This window comes from Macrobrachium nipponense, chromosome 48 (assembly GCF_015104395.2).
Source record: "Macrobrachium nipponense isolate FS-2020 chromosome 48, ASM1510439v2, whole genome shotgun sequence".
Taxonomy (NCBI): Eukaryota; Metazoa; Arthropoda; class Malacostraca; order Decapoda; family Palaemonidae; genus Macrobrachium; species Macrobrachium nipponense.
In genome coordinates, this window is record NC_087223.1 from 15,783,005 (window position 1) to 15,795,806 (window position 12,802).

General features: G+C 43.0%; 1 protein-coding gene across 1 annotated transcript in view; it reads right to left on the reverse strand.

Annotated features, from left to right (window-relative positions):
• The window catches only part of LOC135205063 (alpha-1-inhibitor 3-like), a 27,118-nt gene extending 14,905 nt beyond the window's left edge, over positions 1-12,213 (reverse strand). The window contains exons 1-13 of the mRNA XM_064235335.1: positions 12,079-12,213; positions 11,297-11,416; positions 10,848-11,051; positions 10,405-10,617; positions 9,762-9,913; positions 9,034-9,389; positions 8,587-8,747; positions 8,046-8,142; positions 7,401-7,616; positions 6,688-6,840; positions 5,828-6,046; positions 5,488-5,667; positions 4,446-4,626 (exon numbers count right to left, since the gene is read on the reverse strand). Coding sequence (XP_064091405.1) covers positions 4,446-4,626; positions 5,488-5,667; positions 5,828-6,046; positions 6,688-6,840; positions 7,401-7,616; positions 8,046-8,093 — 997 coding nt within the window. The 5' untranslated portion in view covers positions 8,094-8,142; positions 8,587-8,747; positions 9,034-9,389; ... (3 more) ...; positions 11,297-11,416; positions 12,079-12,213. The remainder of the gene's footprint in view (positions 1-4,445; positions 4,627-5,487; positions 5,668-5,827; positions 6,047-6,687; positions 6,841-7,400; positions 7,617-8,045; positions 8,143-8,586; positions 8,748-9,033; positions 9,390-9,761; positions 9,914-10,404; positions 10,618-10,847; positions 11,052-11,296; positions 11,417-12,078) is intronic.
• Between the last annotated feature and the right edge of the window lie 589 nt (positions 12,214-12,802).

Here is a 12,802-nt window from a genome sequence, read left to right on the forward strand (position 1 = left end):
GGTGACCCAGGAGTAGTAGGTGACCCAGGCGGTTTTGGCTTTGCCATTAAGGAACTAATTACTGCCACTCACCTTCATAGAACCTTTAACAGACCCATACAACACCTAGTCTAGGTTCTCTGATACTCCTCAATCCCAATAGCGGACTCGCAACAGCATTTCTTCACAGAAGTATTTTGGCGTTCAGTCTTATGGTTTGGCCCACCACTTTCATGCTTGAGTCCTCCTCGAAGCCCGCACCGTCTGAGCACCACCACATCAATCCCGCCCTTCTGCAGTGAGGACGTCGCAACATGGCTGCAACGGGCAGAAATACAGTTCCGGATCCACGGCATTACCCGGGACAGCTACAAGACACATCTCATCACCGGGACCCTCACAGCGGATACCTTCAAACGCCTCGCCCCATGGATGTACAGCCAGCCCAGGGAGCTACCTTACAAAGACCTGAAGAGGGACCTTATCCAGGTCTTCTTCCTTCCAGTTCCCCAGTGACCCGCCCAAATTTTCAACCTCGTGGTCAACCCCATAACTACCTCGGATCCCAGACTGGCCTGGCACAAGATCCAGGACCTGGTCCTCCTGCCAGAGGTGGACCACCAAGGATGAAGGCTAGAGGTGAGCCCCCTCCATCAACTCTTCCTTTGCCAGCTCGCACCCGAAGTCCAAAGCCAGATCCCTAATGCCGAGACCATTGAAATGGAGAGTCTGGTGCAGCAGGCTTTCACGCTGTTTACCGCCACCCAAGTTGCAAAACTCTCCTCTCCTCCATCAGCCAACAGCCTACAGCAGGAAGACACGGTTGGTGCAGCATACCAGCTATCTCCAAAGCCCCTCCCAGACGTCGGGTGGTGACGCTTCCACCGCCAGTTTGGCAGCAAAGCGCAAAAGTGTGAGCACCCTTGCTTTTTCTGCCCTTCAAAAAACGACAGTGGCAACACCCGAAACAAGCCCCTATGGCAGCAGCAGTAATGAAATCCAACCCAGGGGCTTCTATGTCCAGGACAGCATCTCCGGCCTCAGGATGCTGGTTGACACTGGTGCCATGCAGTTGGTGTTCCCTTCTTCTGCAGAGGATCGCAGCCACTCCTGTGACAACCCGACCGCCCTCGTGGCTGCAAACGGGACACCCATCCACACCTACGGCACCAGAGCCCAGACCATCACATTCCTGGGCCAGACCTACACCTGGCCCTTCTTCCTCACCAACATACAGACCCCTCTCCTGGGGGCGGATTTCCTTGCCCACCACAGCCTCTTGGTGGACGTGGCCCGCCAGCGCCTTCTCAATACCGAGACCTGCCTCTCCCACCCACTTGCCAGAGGGCCAAGGAAATGGTGTCTTCCACCATATTGATAACAAGGGCTACCTGACACACGGCAAGTTCCGCTGCCTCCCGCCGAAGCTCCTCCAGGAAACCAAGACCGCTTTCAAAGAAATGGAGAAGATGGGGAACTGTAAAAAGGCAGCGAGTCCGTGGGCATTCCCCTTCCACATGGTGAGGAAGGCAGTTGGCACGTGGAGGCCCTGTGGTGACAACCGGTGCCTGAACCTTGTTACTATCCCAGACAGCTAAACCCTGCCAAACATGCAGGACCTCACCAGGCCCCTCTGCGGTGCCAAGGTCTTCTCCAAGATCGACTTATTAAAGTCGTATTTTCAAGTCCCCATCCATCCTGATGACATTCCAAAGACAGCGATCATAACACCCTTCGGATCATTCATGTTCGCCTTCTCCACCTTTGGCCTGCTGAATGCTGGGGCCAACATTTAACGCATCGTGGACAGCATCCTCGGTGACATACCCTTCTATGTCTGCTACGTGGACGATATTCTTATCTTTTCCAGATCGCTGGAGGAGCACTTGAACCATGTCTGGGCCGTACTCAAGCGCCTACAGGAGAATGGACTTGTCGTCCATTTTGACAAATGCATCTTCGGTGCCGAGAAGGTGGATATCCTCGGCCACGAAATTACAGCAGCAGGAGTTCATCCCATGGTGTCAAAGGTGGCCGCAGTGGAGAAGTTCCCAACACTGACGACCGTCAAGGCCGTCCAAGAATTCAGCGGAATGGTGAATTATTATTGAAGGTTCATCCCGGACATCGCCTGCACCATGTGCCCTTCGACCAAGGTCCTGAAGGGCAAACCTAATAAGCTGACATTGGGAGAAGACCAGCAACTCACCTTCACCCAAACCAGTCTTCCCCAGCAGAGCCACTACCCTGGCTCACCAGGACCCCATCGCACCCCTAACGCTCACCACCAATGCCAGCAACATCGCGTGCGGCGCTGTCCTGAAACAGCTGGTCAGTGGAGTCCCCACACCGCTAGCCTTTTTCCGCAAGAAGCTCAAACCCACCAAGACTCACTACAATACATTCGACCATGAGCTCCTTCCCATCTAGAGGCCGTTCGCCACTTCAAATATCTTCTGGAGGGCGTCCCCTTCACCATAAGGACGGACCACCAGCTGCTAGTCCACGCCTTCATCAAGGCAGGTGATGCCTGGTCTGCAAGGCAGCAACATCATCTCATGGCCGTCTCCGAGTTCAGGTGCTCCATTGAGTACGTCCCCAGCGGAAGAAATCCGGAGATCAACTCCCTTCACCTTGGCGTCGACTACAAAGATGTAGCACATGAACAAGCACCAACCCCAAAGTACTAGCCTACCGGACTGCCATTACCTCTCTTCGCTGGGAGGTCATCCCCTTCAGCCCCTCCAGGACGACGTTCCTCTGTGATACCAGCACAGGACGCCCTCGTCCCCTGATACCCACCTCCAGCAGGAAACAGAATCAGCCACTTCGGAGTGCCTGACCCTGCCTTCACGTCAGAGCTCTGGGGACTGAAGGACAAATCCTTACAATACCCGCCAGACCAGTGGCCATGGTGGGGGGAAAGGGTCCACCGCTCACTCAGGATTTCCTTAATGGCACGCTGTCAGGGCCCCAATTGGAAGGCACAGCTTTCCTGGGTCATCCTCGGTCTCTGCAGAAAAGGTGTATGGGAGACCCTGACAAATTCTTTCCCACCGACAGCGACGATCCTGATATTCCCCTGGCTAGGTTGCGTGCAGCTGCCCAGAAGTTCGTTCCCTGCCAAGAGATGTACGTCCACAAGACGAAGCAGTTCCACCCGCGAGCCCTGGACTTCTGCAGGTTCGTCTTCGTAGGGAATGACGCCACCCACCCGCCCTTGACGAGGCCCTACCAGGGCCCGCACCGAGCCGGCCATTGTTAGGAGAAGACATTGCTCGTGTCAATAGGTGGCTGCAAGGACTAGGTCTCGATAGATCACCTCAAGCCCGCCATCATCCCCGATGAAGACAACCCCGCTGAAGGCCCTCGCAAAACCCCGACACTGCTGGTTCCTGAGAGCACCCCTAAATGTCGTCAAGGCTGCCAAAGGAAAGCAGTCAAACCCCCCAGGCCCACTACCAGGGGTGGCATCCTGCATGCTGGCCCTCAAGATGACGAGGACATTCAAGATGCCTCTCAACCAAGGGAATCACGAACCCGAGGACTCCAGTTCCCCATAAGAATCCGTTAGTCAGCCAACGATTCTACATAATCATTGTCTTTGGGGGGGGGAGGGTATTTGTAAGGACGACATTCGGGCGAACGTTCGCCCTTCCATTGTAAAAATCTGTATATCCATATGTCCTCACTTTTCTTCCAGGAACTAGAATGTAGATCATTTTCTGGCCTTTCTTTTGACGTGTGTCGGGAATCCGTTCCCTCTATATAATATTATTCATGTATTTTCGTCTGTGAAGAAACACATTCACAGTGGGGGCCCTGCCCCTTTTTTACTGTTTGTTCATGCATGCATGACGGACATTACGCTTCTGTCCGCACGCCGCCTTATGTACAGCCTCATTTGCGAATAAAGTTAGTTCCCTCACTCTCCTCGTCTTACTCAGTCCTCACAACCTCACTATTCTTTCGATATAGAAAGTGGAGTTATTTTACCATCCAGTCTGACTCAGGACTAAGATATGACACTAGTTTTGCTAGCCTGTACTACTAGCAGATACGAATATTAACCGGTTATACCAACGGAGACCATCAGGTTAAATACTATTCAGTTTGCTAGGAGTTTCATCTTAGCTACAACTGAAATGTGGAATAGTTTTTCTAGTGCAGTTGTGGAATCTTCTGATATCCAGGTATTCAAGCGAGGAGCTAATTCATTCCTGTTCTCTGCTCCTGCTGCTGATGCCTCATGGCTTTCAGATATATTGGGTTTTCTATTTACCATTCCATCATATCTATTTGTGTGTGTATGTCTCTACAGTCTGATTTCCCGTTGGAGCCCTCTTGGGTTTACAGTTTTTTAACTTTGTCCACAATGGTTTTCATTTAAAAATTCAAAGAGAAAAAGAAAAGATGGAGTCTATATTATGAAATCAAAATTAATAAATGATATCTGATCAACTCACCAATACCACAGACAGACTTTGGCGTGGCCGAAATGGTCAGTGTCACAGGATCTTTTGGTGCTGGAGTTGCCTTGGGCGACGAAAAGGCCAGCGTAGTAGGGTTGCTGAGACACTGTTTGGCTTTCACATCGCCAGACGTTGAAACGACTTCTCCATCGTCCCTTGCGTACCACATTAGTACCTGAGGAAAGGAAGTGTTGTAGCTTTGTGTTTTGGGAGCAGTTTTCGATCCCTAGGATTCAATAAACTTAGAAAGCAATTATCCACAAAAGATGGGAACTTAGTTAAGCCTACAACATGACTTGGGACTGAGGTGGGACCACTTGACAGTCACTTTGAATGCATTTTGGGAACGTGTTTTTGGTACCTGTTGTTCGAGGTTTGAATGTGATTTGGGAGCATGTTTTGGTCCCTGTGGTTCGAGAAATTGAAAGGTAAGGCATTCACAAAGGGTGGGAACTTAATGAAACATAAAACATACATTGGGACTCTGATGGGGACCTGCTGACAATCAGCTTTGAAGCGGATTTAAGTCAGTACATCAGCCATATCCAACTCTGATCTTGAATGGTAGTTAAATTATTCCATCTTCATTTCCTTAATCAGTCTGTCAAGCCTGAGAATCCTAATACTTTACTCTGGCATTTAAAAATTTCTCTTATCATTGTTTCTACATCTACCAATCATCTCTCTCGCATTCTTAACCCTTCAACACAAAGCTCCTGACAGCTATACTATACATTTCACTTAATATTTACCTTATGGTTATGTATCAGACAATTTTTATCAGTATTTCTTCTTGTCATGCTAATACTACATATTGTAAACAAAGTTTACATAGCAAGCCCTTGAAGGCCTATTTGTTTTTAGCAATGTTTTCTAACTGTATACTTGCTTACATATTGATTTAAAGAATTATACAACTTCCTTTGTGCATTATCTATAGCTATTCTATTAAGGGAATGTCCAACCTATGTCCCATTTATGAAATTAATAGAACGAACCAAGATACCCTTCCATAAATTAGATATTCTTCACTCACTTTGAGGTCAGACAAGAGGTTTGTTTGCACAGGAACCTTGACAACAAAACTCCCTCGGACAAGTCCAGCATCGATGCTGCCCTCTGGTTCAATGAACTTCGACTGGTCTATCGGGAGAGCAGAGGCTGTGAGGTCGTACTCCTTGACTTCAGTCCACAGGACCTGGTCCGCTGACACCAGCTGAGATGGTAGAGCAGGGAGATACATTTGAGTTAGTGTAGTGGCATGAGAGATTACCAGTAGATGTTGGCTTCTATTCCACATGCCCTTCTATTCTTAGGTCACAGTTCAGGCTCAACTGCCGTTGGAACATATCATCATTTAGGAGTACACTACATACCTGCGTTCTCATCAACGCTTTCGAAGTTCCATTACTGATGAAGAAGACTGGAATGTCAATAGCCCCGCTTCCAGCGCTACATTCCAACGCTTCTGAGGGCATCTCGAGCTGAAGACTGGAGAGCGAGGGAGAGTGATAAAACAGAGGCCCGTCGTAAAAGCTCGATGAATACAGGTAACCCAGGGGACCGATTTCTTGCTGAGGCTGATCTGGTGTCACCTGATGAAGAAATGATAGTGAATAGGGCGTAACTGAAGTTAAGAGACCCACTATAAGAGATCCACTCTTTTACGTAACTCGTGTCATCAAAGGGCTTTCCAAGAGGAATTGCAATAAGCAATTAGGTCAGTGTTGTCTACAGCGCTTTGGAGTTACACTATTCAACTCCGCAACTTTATTTTTCAGAAAGTTTTGACTTCACGTAGGACATTATTGTTTAACTGGCTGACCTTGTGTAGCAGTTTTCGTGAAGCAAACCTCAGAAGTTAAACCGATAGAATTAACTTTTTGTCTTTTCTAGATCTCCTAAGCTTTGCTGAGATTTTTTTTATTCTTTTTTCCCAGACCTACTTGACTTTACCTGAAGTGAAATTACAAATTGCTTCATGAACCCATTCCCCCGTCAACCTTAAGAATTGCTCCGAAGAGGTTGACTTCATTCAAGAACTATGTAAATCAGGTAAGTTAATCTCATTTCCAGTCTTCTATAGCCTACAAAGAGCACCCAAAAACAGTTAAGCACAGACAAAAATGGGAGAAAATCAACTGATAATGATTACAATTGACATACAGTATTTAGTAAGGTACTCAAATCTTTAAAAAAAAAAAAAAAAAAAAAAAAGTTATTTGCGTGTACTTACCACGATCTGATTATTGTCCCTCAAGGCACTGGAAGGAACGAGAACATCAATAATTCCAGTGTCGTCCAGGGTAATATTTTTGCAGGCAATTCTAACACAGACTGACATCACTCTGCCTTTGATTGGCTCTCCATCTTCTCTTGTCACTTTTAACTTTTAAAGGAAATTTTCAGACTTAGAATATGTCACAGATTTAGCACAAGATCTTGTCTATGTAAAATTTCAGACTCAGAGAACAGTAAAATCATTTTGGTTCACTTTCACATTTATTTCATCCCTAGGTACATATAAATGGCCTGTTCTTTCAATTAGGACTCTTCAAGTTATGCACCATTCAGCTTTCAGACTTAGCCTTTAACAGTATCGTTTAGATTTAGCCAATCTTTTTTTTATTCCTGGACCACATGCAGATATAATCACATAGATGGCCTGTCCTTTCAATTTGGACTCTTCAAATATATATTCACATCACCACATCCTCTTTATCTTGACCCATCTATATTCAGAACCTAAAGCCTTTATTTTCACACCAAAGCTGATTTCTACAAAAAAAAATCATTTTCAGGTAACATACAAAATATGTCTGATAAATTCACCAAAGTCTACTGACACTTCATGAGACGCCAAGGCAACTCACGTAGAAGCAAATAAAGACGTAACTTCCTACCAACTCTCGTCAGAAGAAGAAGAAGACTGTCTCCATTCAATCTTACCTTGAAAGGATAAGGAAGCCCATGCCTGTAATAATCCTGAGGTGAAAGTCTCTCGAAAGAATAGATATTACGAACAACACTGATCGTCCTGCTAGCATTCACTTCAGCCTCTGTGCCATCTTCAACGAAAGTTGCTTTTGCCAGTAAATCAAAAACGTAGAAGTTAGTGTTCGTCTGTGTCAGCTGTATCTTGCTTTCCCAGCAGCCATTGACGTCCTGAGTGTGACAGGGATTGAAATAGAAATAGAAATGGACGAGAATGGATGCCCAGAATCGTACAATATACCAGAGTTGTCAGAGATGAAGAGTAATTTAATTTCAGAAGGGTATGGTAGAGGAAGAGTAGTTTGGTTCCAGGAGAGTGTAGAGCAATGCTTATTATGAGGCACTATTTTGAAAAACTGTTGATTAAATGTAGAAGTTTGAAATCGAATGAATAAATTCTATATCTTAAACAGATAAACATTTTGGATTGCATAATCTTATGAATTATCAAATTTTCATATGTATGTAGTAGCTCTCAAAAAGCACTACTTATTAATCAGCTTCATTATTCTAACATTTAAATATTTACTTAATTGCACTGATAGATACCCGCAGCTCTTCTACTTTATTATTACAAAATTCTATAAATACGAAACTCACCGATTTCGATGCAGAAAAGCCTTTGTCCTCCATGTAATAAGTCATCATTGTCACATTGACTGTGGCTGCTCCTTTAACAGGTTCGCCAAATGTGTACCTGGAGGAAATAACAGGCAGATTCCTGAAGAGAAATGCTTTAAGCATCAGGAACCTATGCATACTCCCACAGACATCATGACAGCTTTTTTTGTTCATCAGTGGTGTAAGCCAAGATCACTTACTGGATGGGTTTTATCCAGAAGTTGAAAACAAGGAGATTAATTAATCTTAAAAGCAGTCACTGATTGGCTGTTTGCTACGTCAGTGAACTTTACAGTCCTGCATAAATCCCCCAACTGCCCCAAACTAATTCCTTCTTACTTGACATTTTTTTTTAGTCCCATTCAGGGACCATAGTTTCAATCTTCATTGTGACATCATGGTAATACCCTTGTACTCTTTTTTGAAGACTTATAACCTGTGTTCCCTATGTATATATACATTATTTTATTACACAGAGCATCATAACAACCTTTTCAAGTACAACTTTGACATTCCATACTTTGCACAAACGGTGAATGGTATCTCGGTTGCAGTAGCCAACACAGAACTTGGTGTGTCAAGAGTTACGGTAAATCTTGGCAGTACATAGGGCTCAACTTTGAAAGTCTGGGAAGTTACCACCTCCAAGCCTGTAGCATTTACTTTGATTTTATATTCACCCTGGAAATATTCAAAATATTGGTAAATCCCCATAGTCAGATTTAAGCTTACATCAACCTCTAGTTTATTATCAAACAAGACAGATAATATTTTCAAAATCATTTATTTTTGCCAACTCCAAAGTTTCTCTCCGAAAAGAGGTCTTGACATGTTGAAGGATATATTCATGGCTGCCATAGCTTCCATAAAATACAGTAAAGTTAGAGATTACCTCCAATTGAAATAAACAAACAGACAGTAATCAAATGTAAATTATCCCAAGGAAGAACAGTTTCCACAAACAAACCTCCTCAACTTCATCAGCCAACTGGAAGCTGAGCTGCAAGAGCCCGTCTGGATTGGCCACTTTTGTCCACTGGGCCAAGCGATTTCCAGTTGGCGACTGAATCCAAACACTGTCGACCGATTCGTACGAAACAGAGCCTTGTTTTCCGGTCAGGGTCAGGATTCGAAACTGTACCAGTTGGCCCGGAAGGTAGAGGTACTTGTCAGTCTGTACAAAAGTCTTGGAAATTCCAACGGTCAAGATCCGGTGTTGTTGCTGGACTTTCGTCTGTCCGACTGTGCCTGTTACGTTCAGGATGGCAGATTCGGCAATGGTTCTCGGGACTTCAAGTTCACTGCAAGAGTAGCCATTAGCTGCTGTAAAAAAGAATATTTGAAAGGTTCATATTATCATTATTATTCAGATAATGAACCCTATTCACATAAAACAAGCCCAGGGGCCATTGCCTTAAACTTGAAGAAGCTTCCAAAGAATATGGTGCTCATTAGGAAGAGAAGATAAAGGGAAATACAGAAAGAAGAGATATCACTTATTTAAAAGAAAAAATAAATGAAAATGTATTAAAATGCAAGTAGAATAGCATTTGGGTAGATTTCCCTTGCAATCATAAAGCATTTGGAGACTTATCAAAAGAAAGTTCATAACATATCCAATACTTCTTTAAGAAGAACTCACAAAACATAAAACAATTTCTAAAGATAAGGCAGTGCGTAGTTCACAGCACTTACTTGTTCCCTGCACCTTGACTGATGAAGAGCTTTGTGATTTATCCGAAAGCAGGAATGTCAGGTCAACAGGTACATTCTGTGAGGCACCAAAAACGCAAAGGGGAACCTTGTGGCCTCTTACATATTTTCTCGCTGTCGTGATGAGGTAATCACTGAAAATATGTTGTATTTTTCATCAACAAACACCAAATAATATTAAGGAATTGAAAACCCAGGCTGTAAGACAAAAGTTTTGAAGAGACTCATGCAAGAAATGGAGACTAACCACTGACAGATATCTAGTTGACAATGCATCTTTGAACTTGTATATAAGGGACTTACAGCTTGGAAAATTACATATATTTCAAAGCTATTATAAACTCAAACACAATAAATCTGTAGATATGTGGTATTAAAAATTGGTCTTAATCTACAGTCATTGCTGGCAATGCCATGCTAATTACCAAATCACAAGTTACTAAGATGATGCCAATCATAATCACATTACCTGTCAAGATAACTGAAACTAGGCCAAAAGAAACTTACTCTGCTCAACACGGTTGATTTCCCCAACATAGTTTAATGTAGACCAAGTCTCACATTCACCATTCAGTAACATATTGTACAAGTGCCAAACTTTACCAATCCCTAGAACACAACTTACTTGGTGCAATCCCAATCGTGAGGACAGCACTCGTCAGCATACTTGAGTGGACGGCAGGCCGGCGACGGCGGATCTTTACATACAAGCGTCTCACAGACTGTCTCAGGTGGGCTGTTCCCTTTTTTCACGCATGTGCAGTTCTTACAAGGGTCTCTCCTAGCTATCCAATTTTCATTTATAGCATAGTAGGTGCCATCTAGCTTACAGGTCGTGCTTCAAAGAGAGAAAAAATTATTAGAAGCTCTGGTGCTCTGGTAGAAAAAATAGAGCTATGGCATGTAACATGTGGACACCAGAAGAGTTGGAAGACCCAGAGGTCATTGAATGAGATAAAGAAGATAAAGGACAGGAAGAACATGAGTGGATGAACTTCAGAGGCCATTTGGACAACATGGTGTTTATGCAGATGATAATAGTGAATTGGATATGCCTGCTGGACTTACTTAGCACAGTCGAATTGTTCGCAGCATTTATCCTGTGGTTTACCAAGCGACACGCAATCCTTGTGTGGTGCTCCTGGGCAGTAGTATGAGTTGTAGCAGTTAGAAACTGCCCCTTGTTCTGAATATGAACAATAGCAGGTGCGACACCTACTAGCCTCATATGACTGGCCAATTTCGTAAACAGTGTCACCTTCACGACAGTTCCTGTTGGTAGGAGTATGGGTCATGCTTTTCCAGTTTACAATTTTGAACTGTACTTTAATTGGACCTATTGTAGGAAGGCCTATATAAGAATATATATACAATATCCATTGTGATCTTTGCCCTCTTGAGTGTTGAATCTGTGGCAAAGCAATTCAATGTGACTTAACAGTGCCAATATTAGCTTTGAAAATCAGTTAACAATCCCAATATATAGCTAAAACTAAATATCAAGATTCATTAATCACCTTGGAAGATCCCCACAGATGTATCTTGTACAGCAACCATCATAATATTCGGTACAATTTTCCCCAGCTGGTTTTTCTGGACACTGAATGAAGCAAGGTCCGGATACATCTCCGAAGCCACTACTGAAATTGAATCAAGGAGAAATAAAACTGAGAAAATATTGAGGCTCAACAAAAACATTACACTTGGCAGATTTAAGATTATGATTTGCTATTGTTACTGAAAAATCTTGCAAGAGTTTTAGTATTACACGTGAATGTTAAAACATGCCTTGCAAGATTCTTCAGTGGATAAATTTAAGAAATGTTTTTAGGAATATTGTTTATAAAATATTTTAGTAGATAATTACCCTTCTATAAGAATTTTAGGTAAAAATTATAAATCACTAGGCTTTTGCTATAGCTCTCATAAGCCAATGATGAACTTGCTTGGCTGACTGGTGGTTCTTGAGATCAGCAAACCTGTACTGATCTAATTTGAGAATTATAACAAATCTTGATAACTTGAATGCCTCTTATTTTATAAAAAAAATGCCTATACATAACAATAAAATAAATGTCTGTACATGACGATAAAATAAATTTGCAGGTATTTCTGTGTTGTATATTTGGTGCAATGTTATGCAGTCTACAGGCCTATCGGGTCAGGCGAAGACATTCAACGAGTGGAGGTTTCACTGTATATATACATTATTATGAAATTCTACACACAAGCATAAAACTGTATGGATCGTTTGTATGTGTTAAATCATGAGTCTCGAATATAAAACCAACATTATTACCCTCCTATTGCCCCTGCTTCACCACCACCAACACCACCACCACCACCACTGCCCGCCGGCCTTGTAGTAGTAGCTTTCTTAGTTGTAGTTTCAGGCTTTGATGTGGTCAGGTCCTCAGTCCCTGTTTTATGAGGAATTCAGATTGGTTTAAATTATTTGTTATTTAAATCCCTGGCTTGCCTAGTTTGAAATATGGTGCCTGATTGGATGATTTCTTTCTTATGTACTTAGAAACTTTTGGTAACCTTGGAACTTTAGAAGGCACCACTGAATTTGTCAGGGTTTTTTAATTATTTTGAACTATTCGTGCACCTGGGAACTTGATAATGTACCACTGAGTTTGTCAGTTTTTTTTTTATTATTTTGAAAACTATTGGTCCACCTGGGAACTTGAGAAGGTACCACTGAATTTGTCAAATGTTCAGACAAATGATCTGAGATGGAATCAAATTGGTTGGTACATAAATAATTATTTACATGCAGGTGACATCTTAAGAAACTGTTCAATTTATCATTGTACTCATAGCTTTTAATTTCTTGTAATATAAAACTAAATGTTCTCTTCATTATTATGCAAAAGTTCAATACCTTTATATATGGGGGTTCAAGATATCTCAAACCGTATACATAAAGTTAATGTTAAGTTAAAGTAGTACTTAATAAAGTAATTAAATACATGTCTTCAGTACTGAAAACTGTTGACAGGCACCTATTATATCTCTCT